The 24,284-nt window shown below is 38.1% G+C and overlaps 2 protein-coding genes across 8 annotated transcripts in view; one reads left to right on the top strand and one right to left on the bottom strand.

The window, feature by feature from the left end:
- The window catches only part of Atp5f1c (ATP synthase F1 subunit gamma), a 19,459-nt gene extending 11,372 nt beyond the window's left edge, over nt 1–8,087 (bottom strand). For 2 of the 7 annotated variants that reach the window (XM_087181070.1, XM_004854541.4), the window contains exons 1-2: nt 7,889–8,087; nt 532–566 (exon numbers count right to left, since the gene is read on the bottom strand). In XM_087181070.1, coding sequence (XP_087037196.1) covers nt 532–566; nt 7,889–7,944 — 91 coding nt within the window. In that variant the 5' untranslated portion in view covers nt 7,945–8,087. Of the gene's footprint in view, nt 1–531; nt 567–2,920; nt 3,081–7,888 lie in introns of those variants that run through there. The other 5 variants (XM_004854539.4, XM_004854540.4, XM_087181068.1 and 2 more) reach the window with 3 other exon arrangements.
- A 29-nt stretch (nt 8,088–8,116) lies between these two features.
- Nucleotides 8,117–24,284, top strand: part of Kin (Kin17 DNA and RNA binding protein) — a 30,150-nt gene continuing 13,982 nt past the window's right edge. Inside the window, exons 1-7 of the mRNA XM_087181968.1 lie at nt 8,117–8,307; nt 12,518–12,612; nt 16,398–16,441; nt 16,525–16,647; nt 17,681–17,862; nt 21,388–21,436; nt 22,301–22,361. Of these exons, the coding sequence (XP_087038094.1) occupies nt 8,194–8,307; nt 12,518–12,612; nt 16,398–16,441; nt 16,525–16,647; nt 17,681–17,862; nt 21,388–21,436; nt 22,301–22,361 (668 nt within the window). The 5' untranslated portion in view covers nt 8,117–8,193. The remainder of the gene's footprint in view (nt 8,308–12,517; nt 12,613–16,397; nt 16,442–16,524; nt 16,648–17,680; nt 17,863–21,387; nt 21,437–22,300; nt 22,362–24,284) is intronic.

Raw genomic sequence — 24,284 nt, forward strand, 5'->3', positions numbered from 1 at the left:
CTCGGGACCTTGAGCTTGTAAGGCAGGCAGCAGAACCACTGAGCTAAATCCCCGGCCCTTGTTCTTGTTTTTTGAGACAGGGTCTCACTATGTAGCTCAGGCTGGCCTCAAACTCATGATCCTCCTGCCTCAGCCTCCCCAGTGCTGGGATTACAGGCGTTTGCCACCATGCCCAGCTTATAAATAGGATAGTTTTGGGGCCAGGGATTTAGCTCAGTGGGTTTGTCACCTGCTGCGCAAGCGCAAGGACCCGAGTTTGATCCCCGGTACCAAAAAATAAATAAATAAATAAATAAAAAGATAAATAGGATAGATTTTCTAGTTATATCATTGTCATCCTACAGACCTTAGAGTAAGAACAAAACTTTCTCATGTATCACCTCATACTTGTAAACAAGTCCAACGTCCCTCACATATAATGTAAATTCACTTTGTCAATTTTGACCAATATACAGTGGTATATAAAAAGTCTTTTATTTGTCAAAATTTTGTTTTTCTTGATTCAAGTACCAAGACAAATAACATACTTACTATCTTTCAAAGTTGCCATATTTCGGACTTGGATCCTGAGAATAAAGGTTTTAAAAATATTTCAGTTTTTCTGAAAAATAGCTTTACTAGATAAGAAAAAAAATTCAGAATTACTTAAATGCCTCATAAAAATAATCTATCAAATATAAGGCTCTGAATGTATATAGACATATTTATATATGTAAATTCCCAATACTGATAAAGAGGCCCTGTGAGTAAGTATCAAGGCCTCACCTTGACTCTAACACAAGCCTTTTGGGGAAGTCATGATGGTATCACAAGTGCTCTATTTCTACATCTATATCTTGGCTTAATTTCTAGGGCAAAAAAGTCCTTCCCCTTGTTACGCTTTCTATTATACTTAAAGTCAAGGTCAGAACTGTCTAAAAGCAACCCTGACTTCCTCAGCAACCTTCAACAATAACAGAGTCAGTGACAGCCTAGCTTACCACAAGTAAGGGATTACACTAACACAGATTTTTAACTTTTTCAATTCATTTCAATAAACATTCACTAAGCAACTTCTATGTTGTAGGCACTGGTGAATAAGGCATTGTCTCTGACCATAAGAGACAGGTTATCATCTCACTGGCAAGATTTGTGAAAACTCAGACTTATGTAAAATGTAATCAAAGATTTGTCTATTAAAACTAAGTGCTAATGCACAAGAATAAAAATGATCAGACTTAAATGTTAGTGAAAGATGAGAGGACTCCTGCTCTCAACATCATAAAATCTTCAGGGCTCTGAATCCATACACAGTACTTGTGCTGGCAGGCAGAGCGTCATGGGAGATGTGAAGAATCAGTAAATCTAACATAGGAGGCCCTGAGGAGGGCCTTCTCAGAACTGGATGTAGTTTTGAAAGATAATATCATGTTCAAGGAATTGTAAAAAATGGTAGACAGGGAAGACAGACACAGGTTGTGCTTAAATATTATTTTAAATATTGAATATATTTAAATACTAAAAAGTAAATCAGAGTAATACTATTTTGTAGGTCATAGGCTTTGAAAAGAATGTTTATTAAAAAAAAAAGAATGTTTATAAGCCCACAATTCAGCTTAAGTTTTCAGATGGCAGTGACAAGATGAAATGAGGTTACAATGATGAATTTTCACAGCATGGAGACATGAGCATCCACACACAAGACAGCAAGAACCTGGGCCAGGCTGTGGGCAAAGCTACAGGAGACCAGACCTGAGAGCAAATTCTTAGTGGAAAGGAAAACAGCAAGACCGAGCCAAGCTTTCTAATTCAATGACTCGAGTGGATGGTGCTGCCATAACCTATATAGAAAAACTAGGTGGGAAGAAACTCCCTGGAGATAATGAATTTTGAATAAAATAAAGTTAAAAGACTAGAGGGTAGGTGGAAATGTAGAGGGAAACAAGAGGTTCTGAGAGTTCAGATACACATTTGAGAACTATCAGTAACATGGTTGTTGGTGCTAAAAGCCCAAACCAAAACAAACTACTCAACAGCAGCAAGTAGAATTAGAAGCAGAAGAAACAGAACATGTTAATTCTCTGAAGCAAGATAAAGAAACTGTAAGAAATGGAAACTAGAGACTCCCATCTCTCATAAACATAGATGCAATAATACTCACCAATGTATTAAAAGGAATTATAGCCATGCCATAACCAAGTGGTACTTATTTCAGGTATGGAAAGTTCATTTAGTGTTCAAAAATTAAATAATATGATCCATTACATGAATAGGTTAAAGATAATCAATAGATACAGAAAAAGCACCTCACATAATCTAACACTCATTCATGATAAAGTCTCTCAGTAAATTAGGAATAGAGCTTCCTTAGCGTGACAAAAGAAATCTACACAAATCTATGATTTAACAGTGAGAAACTAGAAGCTTTCCTCCTAAGGTAGGGAAGGAAGCAAGATTTTTCTCATACCACCCTTATGCAGTACCATCGTGTAAGTCCTAGCTAATGCAGTAAATCAAGAAAAGGAAAAGGCAAATAGATTGCCTTTTTATATACAGGTGCCTCTTGGTATCCAGTGTTTGGTTCTAGGACCCCTTGTAGATGTCAGAATCCTTGATGTTCAAGTCGCTTATATAAAACGGCATATTGGCCTTTGCACTGGTGCATACCTATAATCACAGCTACGCAGGAAGCTGAGGCAGGAACAAGGTCAAAGCCACCCTCAGTAGCTTACATCCTGCCATATACTTTTGTGTTCTTTTTTCCCCATATACTTTAAATTACCTCTAGATTACTTATAATAATGTAAACAGTTATTATACTGTGTTAAGGAATAATAACAGAAAAAAAAGCATCTAGGTATGTTCAATACAGATGCTTTTGGGGGGGGCGCTTTTTGAGACATTCTCATTATGTAGTTGTTTAGAATGGCCTTGAACTCACTATGTAGCCTAGGCTGGACTTGAACTCGTGGTGATCCTCCTCCCTCAGCCTCCTGAGTGCTGGGATTACAGGGGTACACCACCATAGCAGGCTCACAATACAGATGCTTTTTAAAAAATATTCTTTATCTGTAATTGGTTGGATTTGCAGATACAGAACCTGCAAATAAGAAGGGCCCCATAGTATAAGGTACGAACAATTAACTGTTTGAATTTAAGAAAACTTAAAAAATTGTACACTTGAAAATCATTTAAATAATACATTTTATATTTATTTTACAATTTAAAAAGCACTTATAAGGTGACTCAAATACAAGATCTACACAAGGAAAAGTACAAAATACTGGTAAAAGAACTCAAAGATCTAATAGAGGGGTTCCATATTCATGGATAGAAGTTTCAATGTTGCAAAGATGAATTCTCTCCAACTTGATATATAGATTTGTTCTGGTTTGTATTTAGATGTCCCCCAAAGCCTCATGCAGATGAGGTGGGACCTTCTTTTTCAGAAGTAGTTGAATCTGGAATGTGTGATGCTGGGGTTAAGGGGGTGTGATTACTAAACCACTGCACATGAGTGATTAGTTTGGCACTGCCCTAAATCCAGTAGTCTGAGTAAGATAAAAGGGACAGAAAGATGTTGTTAAACTCTCCTTGTGGATGCCATACTGATTCTGCTCTGCCATGCTTGCTTGTCATTCCTGCCGTGGAGCCAGCAATTATGGACTGCAACCTCTATGAACTGTAAGCCAAATAAACCCCTTCCCCATTTAACTTTCAGTGCCGGGTATTTTGTCTCAGCAACGAGAGAAAAGTTACTAATATAAGATTCAATACGGTATTTGCACAACTGAGCTAAAAACTTACAACCACATAAAACCTGCACCCAAGTCTTTACTGCACCATTATTCAGCATGGCCCAAAACTGGAAATCACCAAAGTAACCAAGGTGCTTTTCAATATGTGAATGAAAAGAAAACCTGAGGCTCCCTGGTACATCCATACAACAGAGTATTACTTAGCGATAAGAATAAATGCACAGGGCCAGGGATTTAGCTCAGTGGTTCCGCCGTCTGCCTCGCAAGCACAAGGTCCCAAGTTCGATCCCCAATAGGAAAAAAAAAAAAAAGAATAAATGTACTATCAAGTCATAAAAAGACAAGAGAAATCTTAATGCATACTACTACATGAAAAGAGGCAGTCTGAAAAAAAGCTACATATTATTTTATTCTAACTATATGCATGCCAGAAAAGATAAGACTATAGCAACAGCAGACAGCAGCGGCTGACAGGGATGTAGAGGAAGGGGAGAATTTTTAGGGCAGTGAAATGGTAGGATGGAGAATATATGTTCTTATGCCTTTGTCAAGACCCACAGAACTGTATAACAAAAAGAGTGAACCTTAATGAAACTACTAACTCTATTTAGTAATAGTGTATCCCTACTGATTGGCTCATTAACTATATCACTATAAAGCAAGATGTTATTACTGAGAAACTGTTCGGAGTGGTAGATGGGAATATGAACTCTCTCTCTTAAATGCTCAACTTGAAGTCTATTGAGTCCAGTTTTTAAAATGTAGGTTCTGTAGCCAGGTGTGCCTGTAAACCCAGCATTTGGGAGGCTGAGGCAGGATTTCAAGTTCAAGGTCAGCTCAGTCTACTGATCAATTCAAGGCCAGACTCGACTACAACAAAAAAACTACAAGCAAAAAATGCAGGTTATGAAGTAACATATGTTGGATGATATCATTTTTGTGATATGTTTGTGTATAAAATATGTCTGGAAGTTCATAACTAAAACAGTTGTTTTTAAAAAAACCTCTTGGCTTAGTTTAATACTGCTATTATTAAGTCACAGAGAAAGAAAATTAAGGAAGTAGACTATATGCAAAATATTAGCTTTGGTTGTAAGAATCAATGTACTAAAGGAAAAAAAAAGCTGAACAATTGAGAAAACTGCTACTTCAGAGTACAAAGTACAGGACATGACTCTTCTACTAACAATCTTTTCTCATAATGGCATCTGAAACGTAGCATCATTTTCAGCTGGCTTTTCCTGACATAATGACTTTTCCAATCCAAATACAAGTGTCTTGCTAAACAATATCAAATGGAACAAATCTGAATTGTATATAGCAATTTGGATGAATGTAATGTTTTGGTTTCCATAAATATTCCAAGTGAGAGATTATCAGGTAGAAGCATCATCTATGATTCTTTTTTTATTTTTTGAGACAAGGTTTCACTATGTAGTCCAAGCTAGCCTTGAACTCGTATGTGTTGTCCGTACAGGTGTGTGCCACCATGCCTGGCTTCATCTGTTATTCTTTATGCTGTGCACATGATGTCATTTCATGTTTAGAAGAGCTCTCTTATTTAGCTTCCACTTAGCTCTAAAAATGACCGTTACTCCTTTATTTTTTATGTATAATTTGACCAAGCAGGCCAGGTGTGGTGGTGCATGCCTGTAATACCAGCACTTGGGAGGCTGAGGCACGAGGATCACCATGAGTTTGAGCCCAGCCTGGGCTACATAGTTTAAGGCTTGCTTGAACTACATAGCGAGACCTTGTTTCAAAAACAAACAAACAAACAAACCAATGAACAAAAAATTAAATAGCCATGAGCTGCCTGACTGCTCCTTAGGGATAGCTCAATCCACTCAACTAGGCACTGAAAAGATTTTGCATTGAGAGGATAAAGTTCTGAGTTATTGCATCATGTCCTGGGAAACCCTTAGGAGGTTTTCTGAGCAGCTTGAAATGTATCTGATATAGTGGAGCGAGAATCACATGAACTGTAGATGACCTGTGTCTACTATCATCCTATAGCAGTTACCAGACATGAGAAAGAGCAGAGGGAGTCATGAGTGATTCATTGTTCAAAGAAACTGCAGTTTGACTTTTGAGGAATATATAATGCTATAATATAGCATAAAAATTAATGAAGAAACAGTATCAGCAAATTCTTATGAAGTACAACTTATTCTGATACTGAAGCTCAGTGCAAAAGTCCATCACCTGCCTCTACACCAAAAAGTGACTGCCTCACACTTCTCCACCCCTTCCCATGACCCTCCTGGCAGACAAAATGCCCTTACATATTTTATGTAGAAACTATATTTATAACCTTGTTTTCATTTTTTCAACTGATATACTGGATCCACACCTGCATTTCTCCCAGTGTCCTAGGTTCTCTGCAATTATTCACGTAATCCTTACATTAACTCAACAAATTGTGTATTATTATTATTATTATGTCCATTTAAGAGGTGAGGTACCAGCAGCACAGACACTAAGTAACTTGCCCAAGGTCTCACAGCCAGGCAAGTGGTAGCTTAAGATTCTAAAAATACTAAATGATAACAGTAATGCAGTTAGATGAGAAGGATAGAAAAACAGCTGATTTTTACTGAGCAGCAGTGCATGCCAGGGACTGTTCCAAGCTCTGTTTGTTCAGATTTCAGCACTCTGCATGGTGCCCACTGGTGCAGGCCAGGCACTCAGCAACTGTCTGCTGAATGGTTAACAAATGGGACAACCTATACAACTGAGAATAACTACTGCGACTTAATTCCCATGAATATTCTTTCTCAATATTGCGTGACTGAGGTACTGGGGACTGAACCCAGGACCTTCCACTAAGCTACATCCCCAGCCCTTTTCTTTTTTTAGTACTGGGAATTGAACTCAAGGCCTCGAGCTTGCCAGGCAGGCTCTGTGCCACTGAGCTACATTTCCCGGCCCCACCAGCCCTTTTACAAGGTGTGCTTTCTCAATAGTAGGAAAAAAAAATCTTATTTCCAATTCTAATCCACCCCAAATTTTATGTAGATAATTCACATTATATTTAATTTCCTTATTACCCTGAAAATTAAAAAATATATTCTTCTTGAAATATATTGCTGTAAATTCTTTGTGTAATGAAAGACCTATCTCAATTAATGCTTTATAGCCCTTTGTGCAAATTAGGATACAAAACCTAGCATAGTGCTTTAGCTGCTTAGAAATCTTCTATATTGTAAAACCAGGGAATTTTGAGGACACAGCCTATACCTAATAATCCCCTTAGCATTGTGTCTATAAAGTTCTTTCAGATTCCCTAGCTTCATAACATTTCATCCTGTTGTACAGCACCACCCACAAACCAATTTTACCTGTCTCTTCCTAGGCTTCTAATATGCATTTCTGCCCCAGAGAATTAATGTTTGAAATCGTCAAAACTTACAGCACCCTTTAAATGTCATTTAAGGCGTATGTATCTCTTTTTCCTGGGGATCTTGGGACAATTTCATGACCTTGCCGGGTTAACTGCTTCAGCATATTTTGAAGATAGGGCTGGACGTCTTTCCCTTTCTCACCAACAGGTCTTTAAAGTCCCTTCTGCACCCACGACCATCAGCTTATCAGACACTTAATTTTGTTCACCTCCATTTCTCCAGTATTCAGCAAACCACCTGCTACACTGTGTGTACACTGAAACGATGAGATCTTAAAGGATCACTCTGCCCCGCACTGGAATGCTTCAAAAGGCATCAAGGACACACAGTACAAATTGGCGTCCCCCTTGGCTTTTTCTGCATATCCATCACCTTGCCGGCCTGCTAAAGACTTCCCTGGCCTTGGTGCCGAGTACGCAGCAGAAGCTGAGGAGGTATTTATCAGAAGGATGAATTCAAGATTGCCCCAACATTAACCTGGACTGAGGGTTCAGTTTCGAGGTCCCAGGGGACCCTCCCAGCCTCAGCGGACGTAGCATGACCTTCCTTGCTCCTCTGACCCCGGCTCCGTCCCTTGCGCGCGCCCTTCCCGCTCTGGGGCCGCTTCCTGCAGCCCAAGCAACCGGGGTACTGCTCTGCCCTGCGACCCTGGGTCCGTCCAACACGCCCCCAGCCCTTCCATCAGCCCATATGACTGAGCGTTTCCATCCCTCGCAATCTTCCCAACCCTCCCGCAAGCTGCCATACCATTGAGGCTGCAAGGCCCAGGCCGACACCCCAACGACGTTCGCCCGAGAGAACATGGCAGCAGCTTTGCTTGAAGGTCGGGCAGACAAACCTCGTTGCGCACGCGCCCCTCCCAACTTCACTCGCGCCTTCGATCTCGTTTCCTAGAGCCTGAAGAAGGGAAGTCTCGCGAGAGTTGGTGTCCGGCCTTTCCAGGCCCTACCTTTTTCGGGCTGTCAGCTTTGTCCCGCCTACCGCCGCAGTCCACTTCCGTTTCCGGTCGGTGGGGTTCCCTTCTCCCGAAAGCAGTCACCTCAGTAGTTGAGATGGGGAAGTCAGATTTTCTTACCCCCAAGGCCATCGCTAATAGGATTAAATCCAAAGGGCTTCAGAAGCTGCGCTGGTATTGCCAGATGTGTCAGAAGCAATGCCGGGACGAGGTAAGTGGGCTTAGGATGGCCCCATGTCTCGCGGAGGGCCCTACTGGAAATCCAGGTTCAACTCCGGACGCTGATGAGCGCGCGCGTCTCGGGTTCCCGGTCGTGAGATTTCTGGGATTTCTGACGGAGTCAACTATTCGACCCATCACAGCTGTCTTTTCCTGCCATCTGCAGTCCTAGTGGGGCCCCTGTGGTCTGTTACACCTTTTTCTTCGTCGTTCTTCCTCCAAAAGAAATGAATCAAGAGGTCTTGCAGCTTTCGTAGAGGCTCAATTAGCGAGTGTAGTGCAGGATGCCCGGGAATTAACAACAACCATCATCTCTGACTTTTGAGAGAAACAGGATGATTAGGAGTCACACCTCTTCGGAATCGGGTGAAAAAGGAAAACAAGACTCAACTAAAAAGTGTTTATTAGGCACTTACAATTCAGGGTCCAGAATAACACTGTGTTTAAAATGATGGACTGACCTGGAGTCAGACCGTCCCAATAATGAAGTCAGGCGGCGCCACTTTATAGCGATATGATCTTGGGCTAGTTGTGTTCTCTTTACTTATCTGTAAATCGGGAATAGTATTTGTACCTACTTTTAAAATTGTTATTGAGTTTTAAATAAGTGAATTATCTATAAAGTGCCTCAGAGTCAGGTAGATCTTGAAAGGTTTTATATATTGTACTGTGGAGTTTGTACTTTGTCTCATTAATGAGGTGGGTGGTGGAGCCCCATTGAGGAGAACTGAGAGCAGGCCACTTCATGGGGCATTTTTCTCTGGGGATTGGATTGAGCAAGAGTGGAAGAACACTGAGGCAATAGGACAAATCTAATCCAGTGCTTCTTTCTTTCATTTCTCTTTGTATTTAAGTCAAGGTGCTGTTCTCATACAGAAAAGTAGACACTGGTACAATGACTGTACATACATCCATTCCCCTGTATCTCAGTCTGCCTGGCCTAGTGTAACAATACAACAGAAACTTATTTTTCACAGTTTTGGAGGTTGGAAAGCCCTAGTTCGGGAGGCTGGCATGGTTGCATTCTAGTGAGAGTCCTCTCCCTATTTCTGTAGACCTCAGTTCCTCTGGAAATAAAAAAAGAAAAGCATCCTTAGGCTCTTGCAAGGGCCCTAAGCTCTTCATGGGGTTGTACCCTCAGGGCTTTATCTAAACTTAATTACTTCCCAAAGGCCCAGCTTCCTAATGCCATCCCATTGCAGTTAGAGTTTCAGTATATGAATTTTGGGATTCCATGATGTCCTGACATGTCATTTTTTGCCATATGTCTTAGTTACTTTTCTCTCCTTGCTGAGACAAAATACCCAACACCCAAAGTTAAAGGGGAAAGGTTTATTTAGCTCACAGTTTGTAAAGGTTTCAGTCTATAATCAGCTGGCTCCAAGGCAGGGTGGCACTTGGCAGAGGGGCAACAGTTCATGGTGGCTGGAAGACTGCAAAAGCAAAAAGAAACCTTAACAGCATCTTTCTGCCCCTTTATTCAGATTACTTAGGGTGGATAGCACTCATACCTTTAATCCTAGGGCCCTCTGTGCCTAGCATTGCACCATGAATCAATCACACACTCTAGATTGAGCCACCTCTGAAAAAGCCCCACCTAAGACGGCATGAGGCTTTGGAGGGAAATCTAAACACAAGTCATATTTCCTTTATTTCAGAAACATTTTAAATATCAAGATATTTCACCTCTAAATACTTAAATATGTACATAAAATCTCAGTACTTTTGATATAACTACAATATAGGTTAATATATCATCAATATAACAAAATTAATAAAATTCCTCTATATAATCCGATACAATGAAGGCGAACCTTTTAGAGCTTTCACTGATACAAATAACCCACTGTAACACACATGGCATAGGTTTGCCACCACTGATCTGATACATACTCATTCACAGTTCCTTAGTTGTCCCCCAGTTGTTTTTTAAAGCAGTATTTTTCTTTGGTACTGGGGATCAAACTCAGGACCCTGCGCTTGTGAAGCAGGTGGCAGAACCACTGAGCTAAAATCCCCAGCTTAAAGAAGTTTTTAAAAACCAAGATCCAGTCAAAAGTCCTGAATTGGATTTAGTTGCTGGGACTTTTTGTTCTTTTTTTGAAATATAAAATATCTTTATTTAAAGTTTCTGGAAAAACGAATTATTTGTAAATGGCATACAAGCTAATAAAAAACAAATTCCAAATTGCTAGACATGCAGACTGAGTACAAGGAATGAATTTGTAATGGGCTCTGAGCATTTTGCCCGACTGTCAGATTTCTTCCCACATGAAAACTATCACTTGATACTTACATGTCCTAATAACCTAATATCTATGTCCTTTAAATGCCTTTTATATCTTATTGTACTGCATTCATTCACAAAATTTCCATGTCAATAGATGCTCCTTTTGTGCCAAGTTTTGGGAAACTAGGTTCAATGCAATTAAATACTCTGAAGAGCTTATATTTCTAACAACTCTGTGGTTTTTCTTCCCCTAAACTGGCCTAATCTGTTTAAATATTTTTTTACTTTTATACAGGGACACCAAGTCTCAAGGGATGACATTACTCAGATAGCCACAGTTATATATGTGAATATGTGAGGCTCCTTGTTTCGAGCTACTACTCATTGGTAGAGGAACTGAGCTCCCACCTAACCATTTCTTCATCTCTGACGTGGGAGAACAGTACCTACCTCAAAGATGTAAGAGTTAAGTGAAAGAGGTCCACGAAGCACTGCCAAATTGCCCTGTCGCCACCAGAGCTGTCCTCCTGCTTTAACTCTTGTGGCTGTGTATGTACACATTTTGCACTCATGTTCAAATCTTTCGTTAAAGTGCTTTGGACAGTACCACAAGAGATGTTCAGATCTTGAGAAATTTTCCTATTTGTCAGGCATTTATTTATTTGATCAAATCATTTTGCTTACTCTTTTAGCATTCTCTTGGGTTTTTGATGTTGAAGGACGTCCCAATCTCTTTCTGTCGTTAACAGATTCACAGCCCTTACAAAATTGCTCAAACCACTTTCTTGGTTACTGCAGATCACCGTTAACTAATTTGAACATTTCATGTGTTTCTTTTGCACTTTTTTTTAGTTTGAAACAAAATTTCACATTAATGTGTTTGTGATCCATCATTTATGGCACTTTTTAAAAACACACCTTCTCTGCACCATAGCTCAGACTGACTGAACAAGTTGAAACTTGTTGCACACTGTCCCTAAGGTTCCATGTACTCTTCTCCTGTTGAATGTCCATGCCTTTCTGTTGAGTGGCCAAATGTGTTCATTGTTTTATAACACCACATACGTTTAAGAATAGCTTACCTTGTTAGAGGCACTTTCCTGTTGTAACTATAGAGTGACAACTGCTGTCAGCTGAAACACCAGCATGAGTGCACCCCAGCTTCAGTAGCTTGTAGCTGAGATTTTCAGCCTGCACTCAGAACTCAGGCTGTGACCTCCGCATATGTTGGAGACAAACTCCCAGGGCCCAGGGTTGGTTACAAGGTCTACCTGGAACCTGCTAAAAAGTACTGGTGATAAAAAATAAAAAATAAAAAATAAAAAATAAATTTAAAAAAAGTACTGGTTGTGGGGTGGGGGAAGAGGGTGGGTGGGTGGTGTTAGCTCAGTGGTTCTGCCGCCTGCCTTGTAAGCGCAAGGACCCGAGTTCGATCCCCGGAACCAAAAAAAAAAAAAAAGTACTGGTGGATCCTCCTGTTTGTCCCAGAACAAAACAAAAAAATCCCAAACAGGAGCCTGTGCATAATACTCTATGAAGTAGCTGCTCAGTAAGTATTGGTTAAATGAGTCCAAAAAATAAAATGACCTTTCTGTTACTGTGCTTAGTAATGTTTGTTATTAACATCTGTTTGTTTGGGGTTTTTTTGGTACCGGGGATTGAACTCGGGTCCTTGCACTTGCACAGCAGGCGGTGAAACCACTGAGCTAAATCCCCAGCCCAACATCTGGTTTTATGCAGCATTATTTTTCAATCTCTCTGATCTCAGAGATTGTTGATTACCAGATTTCCAAAACTCAACTTCATAAAAAGTATAAATAAAAAAACTATAGGGTGGTTGTTGCTAGTGACTAGATTTTTATGATTTATCATTAAAGAGCAGATTTTTTAGGGCTTAATTAAATACTTCTATTCAATGTCCAGTTTGATGATATAAATCATAATTTAACTACTACTTTTTTATTTTTTGTAGAATGGCTTTAAGTGTCATTGTATGTCAGAATCTCATCAGAGACAACTATTGCTGGCTTCAGAAAATCCTCAGCAGTTTATGGATTATTTTTCTGAGTAAGTAACTCAAAGACATCTTTATCTCATAAACTTGATTCAGTTAGACATTTAATGGGTGTTTGATATTTCACATATTGAATGTCTGTTATTCTTTACATGTTAAAATGATAGCTGTTTTCTCTGTGCTCAATTTTATCTTTTAGAAATTTATCTTAGTGTGAAATTGTTACAAATGTGTCCTCTCATCTAATTGTCTTTTCTTCCTTCCCATTTCAAATGTTCAAAACTATAAAACTACCTTTCATAGAGGAAAAACAGCACAGGCTGTTCTGTCAGCTCTGACTTCAAATCCTGCTGTACTCAGGAGCTGTGGAGGATCCCTCTGGATGGGTTTTCTGTGTTTAGTCTCCTTATGTGTGAGATGGCACTAAAAATATACCCCTTCCATGTATTGTTCATCTTTCGAGGGTTTTTTGGAAAATCAAGTTAACACTGTTAAAATTCCTAGAAGAGTACCCAATACTCAATTAAGATTAGCTGTTAATTATTGTCATTACTATTAATGTGCTTCTTTGAATCTTTTTGTTTCCAAACTTCTAGACGTCTTGGTCTGAGAACCCTTTCCACTTATTGATGATTGAAGACCTCAAAGAATTTTTTTTTTTATGTGCGTTGTACGTATCAACACTTAGAAATTAAAACTGAGAAATGTAATATTTTTTATGTACTAACTCAGGTTCAAATAAATGTTTGTGATGAAAAAATATTTTCTGAATAAAAAAGCATATAACATTTTGCAAATCTCTTTAGCAATGTTTCACTTAATAAAAGGCAGTTGCATTCTAACATCTACATTTAGTCTGTCATGAAATGGTGTCTGGATTGAAGCACATAAAGAAAATCCAGCATTTACTTAGATGCATTGTTAGAAGGGGGAAGTATTTTAATAATCTTTTCAAATATTCTCAGATATTCTTCTTTGATAACTACATCAAAACACAATGTGTGTCAGCTTCTCAAAGATTAGTTGCAATGTAGAATCTGAAACCAGATCTGTGAACTTTTGTACTGTTTCCTTAAAATCTATGAGTCTGTCTTTTGAGCAGACCTTGTCCTCAGATATGACATTGTAATGTATTAGTCATTAAAAAAATACAGGTTCACTGAGTTGCCCAGATCTTCCAAATGGTGACACATTTCACCTTACAGTGTCATCAAATCATATTCATTAATGTCAACATTGATGTCATCAGAACATCTGTAGGTATTGGGAAGTATGGCAACATTATATTGACAGATACTGGTTTACCAAAATTCTCCTTGTTGCTTGAGAGCTTAAATTTTATCATTGGCAGCAAACACTGTCAGTTCTTTTCCTTCATGTGTAGGCTCTCTTTGTTTATTTTTCAGAAAATATATTCCAAATGGCCAATTTGGAACAATGATAGTTTATAAGTCAGTTATCTTTTCAAGTAAAAACTAGTGTCCCGTGATAAATATTTCAGCTCACCGCTCAGTCAAGGTACTTTTCTCACGACAACTAATGTACAGCAACAGCAGCCACGATGGTTCATTCGTATTTCTCATTTCAGCACAGAAAATTAGACATGTTCTTAAGAGCTGAGATTTAATAATTTATTTAAAATGGAATTTTACTGCTTCACCAAGGACATTCTAGATGAAATTAACTATAGCTTTTCTTCTGAGTGCATGATGTTGAAGGATCCATCATCTGTTGGTGCAGTTTGGCCTTAGCCCACTTCCTTGGCTTCTATGCTGAGCTGCTAGCATGTTTGCCCTCCACTGCTTGTCAGTCATCAGTGCAAGTAGCACAGTGACAAAGGAAAAATTGCTTATCCATGACCCACCTAGAACTGCATTGAAGACCAACAGGCTACATGTGCTGCACTTCTGACAAGGCTGTCTCTACTCACTGCCTTTCTTCCCACTTCCATTCACTTTGTCTGCTGACTTCTTCCCCTTTAGTCTCCGGAAGAGTCACTTGTGCCTTTTTCCATCTTCATCTTTCTTGATCTTTCTGCAGTGGATAAAGCTTGTAACTCTTCACTGGAACACTTCTGTTTCATCTTCTTTCATGGTTTTCCTGCTTGTACTTCCTTTGTACTTTCTCTCTTCACTAACTCCTGTTTTAGCCTTAGATCCTCAAATGTAGAAAGGTTCTTCAGGGTGCCCCTTTGACTTCTTTTCATCCCATGCCACAGTCTCCATGACTCACAGTAGTCTTTTAACTGTTACCTTTATGCTTAGATGGCTCCTAAATTCTGATGTTCATCCCTGACATCTTTCTTAAACTAAAGATATTTTTTTCCTTGACCACTCTAATCTGTATTTCTGAAGACTGTTTCAGAGCCAGCATTTCTAAAATTGAACTCAGTATCTCCATCTCCCCTGGCCTATTTCTTACCCTGTGTTGTCTAATAACTATTTACCCAGACTCCTGAACTGTAGACGTTGAGTCCTCTTGGAATCGCTTCTTGTGGATTCTCCTTCATACTGTCTTTGAAGCATTTGTGCTTCCCGTTCTCACAGCCCTAGTAAGTACTTCTCACCATCTCTCACTGAATTTTTCAGTGACTTCCTCACAGCGTCCTAACGTACACTGTTGGCCCCTCCTCTGTGTGTTTTATAGCAGTAGTTCACAAATCACTGTGAGCATCAGAACCAGTCAGTTGCAGTGCTCAACAGTGACAACTTCTGACTCCGCAAACCTGTCCACTTTGAGTGACAGTGATACAGTTGGTTTGGGGACCACAAGTGGAGAATTGTTGTTCTCTCCACTGTGATTATCTTTTTAAATTACAGATCTTAAAAAATTAATTTCCCAACTAAATTATTTAGTCCTTTTCTATTACCTTCATAAAATGCAACCTATTTAGCATGACATTCAAGGTGCTGTAAAAAATTATTACCTTCCAGTCACTTTCTGTCCCTTAAGTCTATTCCACCCCTACTCTCAACCTCATTTTTCATTGCCCTAACCTTTTGTCAAAGTAGCTTAAATGTCATTTCTCAAATGTGTTTTGCTTCCAGGGTCCTTTGCTAGCTGGGAATAGCCTTCCTTCCTTTCTGTGTATAAAAATCTTATTTATATTTCACCATCCATATTAAATTATCTCTTGGCATTGCCTCTGCTCTTTTAGTAAGATATTGTTACATTGCTTTTTTAGTTTAACTTGTTATTATTGGTTCTGCTAGGTTATAATCTGCTTGTTTACATATGTTTATCTGGCAGTTAATACAGTGTACTTATTTCAGAGGGGCATATTAAGTGGCATTTTCACATGGAATAAGGACAGTTTTGTATCACAGGTAGAATGGACCTATTATATCATGCTCAGTAGCACTGACAGACTTTGTGAAAAACTCTCTGTAAAGTGAGGTGGTAACTTGTTTTTTTTGGTACTGGGGATTGAACTCAGGACCTTGTGCTTGCCAGGCAGGCGCAGTGCCGCTGAGCTAAATCCCTGGCCTTGAGGTGGTAACTTTATTGTGGCTGCTTTACCCCAGGACAAAATATTCAACTTCAAAATGACTTTTACCATTAATCCTTGAAAACTGTCATCTTTTGGATTTTTTCCTTGTTCACATTTTGCAGGTTCCTAATAATCAGTTAAATTTTTCATATATCATTTGGACATTAAAAGTGTATGACTGCACCGGGGATTTAGCTCAGTGGTTCCACCGCCTGCCTTGCAAGGTGAAAGGTCCTGAGTTCGATCCCTGGTACAAAAAAAAAAAGCATATGACTGCTTAAATTTCAGGAAGATGATGCTATATATTTATAGAAAGTACCTTAATGCTTTCCTTTCTTTCTTCACTAGGGAATTCCGCAATGACTTTCTAGAACTTCTCAGGAGACGCTTTGGTAAACATCTTAACTACTGTGTAAATAATAACTTCACAATAGTATAGTCTTCTTAGGATCAACAGTGTTGTATTTCTTCTTAGGCACCAAGCGAGTCCATAACAACATTGTCTACAATGAGTACATCAGCCACCGAGAGCACATCCATATGAATGCTACTCAGTGGGAAACACTGACTGACTTTACGAAGTGGCTGGGCAGAGAAGGTAAGAAGAGATTATTCCAATAGTTGTTATTGACAGGAGAAAAAAAACCTCTCAATTCTAAATTCATACAAAAAAGAATGCATAGGGCAATATAAAAACTGAAGGAGAAGTTGGGAATGGTGGTGCACACCTGTAATCGCAACATGCTGAGAGGCTGAGGCAGGAGGATTACAAGTTTGAGTCCAGCCTGGGCAACTTAGCAATTTAGCAAGACCCTGTCTCAAAATTAAAATAGGCCTGAGATATAAGCTCTGTGTGAATCCCCTAGGTTCAGTACCCAGTACTTTAAGAAAAACTGGAGGAGAACATACTGTCCTAGGGTTGATTTTGCTTATTATAGTTGATCATGAATATTTGGAATAATTCTTTTGACAATTCAAAGATTTATCACTAGAGCATCTTTTAGGTGGAGAGTTATTAGCAATCTCATCCATTCTTCCCTCCCATATATTTTTTTTTTGGTACGAGGGGTCAAACTCAGGACCTTGTACTTGCCAGGCAGCCACAGCACCACTGAACTATATCCCCAGCCCCTTCCCTCCCATATTTATTTAACTTTACCAAAGTTTTCTTACCCCATCTTAAGGTGATTTTTAAAAATATTTTCTTTTTCCATTTCCAGTCCTCATACGATGAGAAGTTAGGAAGAGAAAGGAGTTTTAAGCCAGTGTACTTTTTATTCGATGTGTTACTTTGTTCCATTTCAAGTTAACAGAGAGCATCATGCTGTCATTGGATATTAGATGCATAGGTGTGGGAGAAAATTACTATGTAAGATAATGCTTTTTCATGTAGTTCCCTTGTTTAAATATGTTGCCTCAGTGCAGCTATGTAAAAATTATGATAGTTTTTTCTGTTTAAAGAGATAAAATGCTACTTGTATCTGAGTTTCATTACATGTAAATATGAAAATTTCATGTGCTTCATGAGTTGGTATTTGATGAAATGAGAAAATATGCAAAGATGGAACATGTTTATATTTACATTTTGCTTTGATTGTATACAAATTTATATTGTCTGTTGTTTTCTTAAGGCTTGTGCAAAGTGGATGAGACACCAAAAGGCTGGTATATTCAGTACATAGACAGGGACCCCGAAACTATTCGCCGGCAACTGGAACTAGAGAAGAAGAAGAAGCAGGACCTTGATGATGAAGAAAAAACTGCCAAATTTATTGAAGAACAAGTGCGAAGAGGTCTGGAAGGGAAGGAGCAGGTGGGCAGCAATATTATTCAGAAGGGCAGTATCAAAATGTCTAAGGAAGTAAAATTGCTTGTGTTTTAAAACATTGAATTGAGATTTAAGTGTACCTTAGGGAGAGAGGGTGGTGTGATGTAAAAGCATATGCTTTGGAGTTGAGGCAAACTTTACTTCAATTCTTGACTTACTGACTTCATTCTCTTGCATATTTATATAAGCTTTCTGAACCTCAGTCTCCTTAGCTCTAAAACAGACAGTACTTAGGGAAGACATAAAAGTAGATCATTTCGGCTGATCGTAATTACCGAAATGCTAGAGATAAACAGGTGTGGGTGAACATTATTTCATTCCAGAGAAGGCAAAGAATGTTTTAAGGTAGATGAACCCCTGAGCCAAGGTTTTTGAAGAAAAAATGGATGAGAGTCAGGTAAATGGGCAAAGGAGGGTGTGGTAAAGGGGTTTAGTGTTAGAATAATGAGACCAAGACATTTATTTCTGTAGATATTTTTGGTGCCTCTTGTGTACCAGGACTCTTCTAGGTGCTGGGGACACACAGTGAACCAAAGATGTAAAAATCCTGCCCTCATGGGGCTTGCATTGTAACAGTTGTGAGCAGGAAAATACAGCCTGATGTATAAGTGAAATTATTAGTTATTTGGTGTTTGAAAGCTTTATTGAGCTCTAACAAAGTTGCAATAAAGTGTAAGACATTCATTAATCTTACATGTATAGTTTATTGAACTTATGCGTATATGTAGGGGGGAAGAGAGAAAGAGCAAGCAAGCAGGTGAGTGAGGGAGAGCCTGTATAGTCACACTAGATAGGCACAGAGCATTTTTAGTATCCCAGAAGCTTCCCTCATTCCTGTTCCCACTCAACACTCCATTACCTCGAAGTAAGAACTTTCTGATGTGCCACTTTTGATTATTGGTTAGTTTAGACCATTCTTAAACCTCGTATAAATCTAATCATACTATATGTTCTCTTTTGTGTCTCAACTTTCAAAACTCAAACATAATGTTGTGCATTTCATCCATTTCTTTCTTATGTTTCATTCTTTTTTAAAATTTTGTAAACAGATGTATAAAAGCATAAAAATTGTGTATATTATTGGGTATCATGTAATGTTTTAATACATGTATACAGTTGTATAATCAGGGTAAATGTATTTATCTCCTCAAACATCTCATTCTTTATTTTTAAATTGGTGTATGATAACCCATTTTACGATTCCAATGTAATTAATCCATTTTTCTGCTGAGGAATATTTGGCTAGATTTCAGTTTTTCACCAGTATGAAGACTGTTGCTCTGGTCATTATTGCACAAGTCTTGTTGAAGCCATTTAATGTAGAATGGTGCAGGAAGTAGGAGGCAGTAAGACTTAAGATACCAGTTTATCAGTCACCTTTTATATCATGTTAATTGAGCTTCTTATAAGTGAAAGTGTTCATTATGGTATACTTCCATCAGTACACATGTATTCACATAATCCTTAGGAGTTTTCAACACTAAACTAAAACAAGAATCGTTTAAAAACTGCTGAATTATAAAATTTAAACAACTCCTTAAGGTGAAAGCTCTTTATTCTTGAAATTCCCCCCACCTTTTTAAAATTTAAATTTCTGTTTTCAGTTAATCAGAGAAAATTTAATTTCATATTGTGGAAATTAATAGTCATATCTTCTTGTATAGAAGAAAGTGGGGAAAATAGTTTACTTTTTGGAATAACATTGTTTGGTAGCATTTTACTTACTATTGCTAAAACTTTCAAGTTATTTTGTACTACAGCTACAAATAGTATCTTTATAGAAAGGCAGGCATCCTCATTCAACATTTAAGTATATCAGTTATAAGTAAGATTATTTTCATTTCTCTTGCCATGTGAAAGTTTACTATAGACATGACCTAAGAAAAGAATATTTTAGTTAGACCTCAAGAATATCTTTTTTTTAATTAGTAGAAACAATTAATATTTATAGATCACATACTATGGAAAACACTGTTAAGTGTTTTCTACATCCTTTATTTAATCCTTCATAATGGTCACCTTTGGGGCCGGGGATTTAGCTCAGTGGTTCTGCTGCCTGCTTCATAATCACAAGGTCCTGAGTTTGATCCCTGGTACAAAAAAAAAAAAAAATTGCTATGCATAGTGGCCACCTTTCCACTTGCTAGGACAAAATACCTGACACCTGCAACATAAAGAAAGGCTTATTTGGGCGCCCAGTTTCAGAATGTTACAGTCCATGGTTGGCTGGCTCTAAGACTGAACCATCATGGCAGAGGAAAGCTGCTCAGGTCGTGGCATCTGGGAAGCAGAGAGCAGGGGAAGACCACCAGAGAGGACTAAGCCAGTGACCAGATATAGTCCCCAAGTTCACACCCCCCTGACCCACTTCTCCAAATAGGCCCCACCTCCTAACAGCCTATTCAGCTATGAACTCATTGATGGCTTAGCCCATTGATGGGGTTAGCACCCTCAATATATGAGTATTTGCAAGACTCTTCATATTTAAACTATAACACCTCCATGTGTTAGCACCTTGTGCCTCCTTCTTAATAGGGGTAATAGCATTTAAAGTCTACTCAAATGGGAAAATCTTTTCATCTCAAAATCTGTAACTAAGTCTGATTTTTAGAAAGCCTTTTTTCCAAATACGGTAGCATTTATGGATTCCAAGGGTGAGGATTTGATATCTATGAGAGTCTACTTAGCCTGCTGTATTCTTATGTCAAGCCTTGGTATTATTGTTAGTAAAATATTCGTTTTATTTGTCCAAGCTCTGTGAATTCTCTCATTTATATTACTGTGTAAATAGTATCACAGGTAATAGAATTGAAAGACTCATCTAAATTTTTTTCCCTGAGATGATGGTGTGTATTTATAGGGTTGGAGATCTATTCTTCTGCCGACTTACCTCTCATATATGTAAAACTTAGAATGAACAAAATGATGTAGATATTAAAATGGGCATTTTAGGTGATGTGGAGGCATAAAAGTGCTCTCACAATCTAGTCACCACCCAGGAGTTTCTTCAAGTTGTTATCCCATTTGAAAGATTGAATAACTGAGACTTAAGGAAGATGATGAAACTGAGAGAGATTATAAAGCTAATAAGTTAGAGAGGTAGGTTTAATATGCAATTTTGTTTTAGTTTAGTCTTAGGCTCTCAGTCATTATACTAGATTATCCTACATCCAGAAGTTTTGCTTTTTAAAGTAGTTCTGTAGTTAATGATTCCTAAAGTTCATTGCCTTACCTTTTTGTTGTAGTTTTACTGTTTACATTGTAATCAAAACAAAAAGTGTAGGCAAGCCTCTGCAGTTTGGTATTAAAAAACTATTTTTTTTTTTTTGCTTTAGAATAATTGTTAATTGGGGAATATCTGCTGTGTATATAATTTCTTAGTTCTAGGATCATAGTCACCTTAGAGTTTGCCTCATAACAAGGTAGCAAGTCATAATGTAAGCTATTGAATGTGGATACGGTAGTAAATGCCCTGTAAACCAAATTGCTCTTGCTCTTTCTCTCTTTCAGGAGGCCCCTGTCTTTACAGAATTAAGCAGAGAAAATGATGAAGAGAAAGGTAGTTTAAATTTTCCTTCCGTTTTTTGGAAGCTTAGATGCTTTTGTATTGGCTTTGCTGAAAGCTAGCAGCATGTCTAGGAACAAGACATTTACTCTGTCAGTTACAGTGTTCTTATCTTTAAAATGAAAAAATAATATTATGAATTAGAGGAATGCTTTCAGACATAAGTAACAAAATGGACTGAAATTAGCCTAAATGGTGAGAAATTATCTTGCCATAATAAGAATCCCAGAAGTGCAGTGATTACACATGTCCTGCAGAACAGGGTAGCTGCTGGCAGCCCTCACATCCAGACTCAGCATTTCCCAAAGGATGGCAGAAAACATCTCTTCTGCAGCCCATAAGGGCAAGGAGGCTTTTCCTGAAGCACACTTCTCTTCCCAGTGGAATTCTTTTCAAATGTCATTGGCCAAAACTGCATCACATGTCTACCTTAAAAGCAGTCACAGGGATTATACTGATTGCTTTAGTCAACCAGAATTTACCCCAGAGCTGAAGATAGTGTTCTGTCACTTGAACCACTGGCCAGAGGTGTGGACCCCTAAGCAAAGCAAGAGTACTGGTACCAAGGGAAAGCGGGGGTGGAGCAGCCAGGCAGCCAGTGTTGTCTGGTAGCCAGCATAATGTGTAAGGCCCTTCCCAGCTCACAGGCATCAGGCAGGGAACTTTTATAGGAATCTGTGGCCTCTGGAGAGGAGCATTTTAGCCTCGTTTATTAGAAATATATGTGAATTCCTATGTGAATACCTAAGGAATATTATCTGAGAAGTTTTATTATAATCCCTCCAAAAGAAATATATATATATATATATATATATATATATATATATATATATATTCAGTAACCATTTTTTCTTCTAGTTACATTTAATCTGAATAAAGGTGCATGTAGTTCAGCAGGAGCAGCATCTTCCAAATCAAGGTGAGCTATAGTAACAGTTACCTTAAAAATTATGAAACTTTGTGAAATATATGTATAATATTATATATATATAATATTATATATATAATATAATATATATGTAATATATATAATATAAAAAAAATATATATAATATTACATATATATATATATATATATATTTTTTTTTTGGTACTGGGGATCGAACTTGGGTCTTTCTGCTTGCGAGGCAGGCAGCGGAACCACTGAGCTAAGTCCCCGGCCCAACTTTTTGTGGAATATTGGTTACTGTGGTTTAAAATATTGTGACTCATTTCTTTCTGGTTATAGTTTTATTTTCAGTTTGTGTTTGTTGTTTGATTAGGACTTTATTTTTTCTTTTATGAAATGATTCTGTTTTGAGGAATGACTCATTTTATTTTTTTGAAATGGGAATCTCACCCATCTGTGCCCTAGCTGGCCTGGAACTCCTGGGCTCAAGCAATCGTCATGCCTCAGTCTTCTGAGTAGGTGGGACTACAGGCAGATGTCACTGTATTCAACTTGAAAAGGCATATTATGATGAAATGCCTCATATCAATAAATGTACAGTTCTCTGTGAATTGTCCTCTAATTAATGGTTCTTTCTGCATTACAATAATAGTATTTATTTAGGTATCACAGCCTACTTCCCACAATTTAAATGTTAATTACCTGTACAATTGTGATTTCCTGAGAACAGAGAGTAGGTTATCAACCTATCTCATTACACAGTGCAGTATGAATTCCTGTAGAATAATGGTGTTTATTTGGGAATAGAATAACATTGCAGTAGGAATATGCATACCATAGTAAATTATAAGAGTATTCTAGGAGGTAAAGGCAAGGGGACATTATTAAAGGCAAAAATAAAGAAGATTACATAAAATATTTTAAAGCAATACTCCTCAATCACATAGATTAATAACAAGGATGGCACCCTTCACTCAAGGTTGCACAGTTGCTAGGCAGGTATCTGTGCAGAAGCATTTTTTTGTATAAGGTTGCAGTAGCCATTGTAGAAAGTTGTGATTTGGGCAGAATTTTTATGATAATTATCATCAGACAGTCATGCATAAGGACATTTCTAGCCTTCATAACCTCTTAGCTTTATTTTTTAGGGTTGATACAAATGACTCCATTTTTATTCTGATAACTTTCACACTTTCCATTCTTTTCTTTGTTATTTCTCTGCATAGATGAGTATGTATTAAGATTGGTTCTACTGGGCTCCAAAATTGATCACTCTTTTATTAGTTTTATGTGGCTACTAATATGTAACAAATTACCACAAACAAAGGTGGCTTAAAATAACAGAAATGTGTCTCTCTAGAGGGCAGAATTCTGAAATCAGAATCACTGGGTTTGGCGTATTGTGCTCCTTCCAGATCCTCTAGGGGAGAATCTGTTCTTTGTCTCTTTCAGTTTCAGTGGCTACTGGCATTCCTCAGCTTGTGATTTCACTCTTCTGGTCTTCAACACCAATATCTTCAAACTTCTTTTCTCTATCTTTACATCACCTTCTTTATTAGTCAGCTTTCTGTTGCTGGGACAAAATACCCATTATAAACAACTTAAAAGAAAATCGTTTATTTCAACTAATGGTTTCAGAGGTTTCAGTCCATGGTCAGCTGGCTCCAAGACTGATTCTGCTTTTTCTTTATAAATTTGACTGCTCTAGGAATCTCATAATTAGTTGTGTTGTTTTTTTTTTTATGGTACCAGGGATCAATCTCAGGACCTTGTGCTTGCCAGGCAGGTATGGCACCACTGAGCCACATCCCCAGCCCACCTCATATAATTAGAACCATGCAATATTTGTCTTTTTGCATTTGGCTTATTTCACTTAGCATAATATCTTCAGAGTTTACCCACGTTATAGCTTGTGGCAGAATTTCATTCCTTTTTAAGGCTGGTATCCAGTTG

Source organism: Heterocephalus glaber, unplaced genomic scaffold (assembly GCF_053883595.1).
Source record: "Heterocephalus glaber isolate CG9 unplaced genomic scaffold, H.glaber_assembly_v1.0 deba00001472, whole genome shotgun sequence".
NCBI lineage: Eukaryota > Metazoa > Chordata > Mammalia > Rodentia > Bathyergidae > Heterocephalus > Heterocephalus glaber.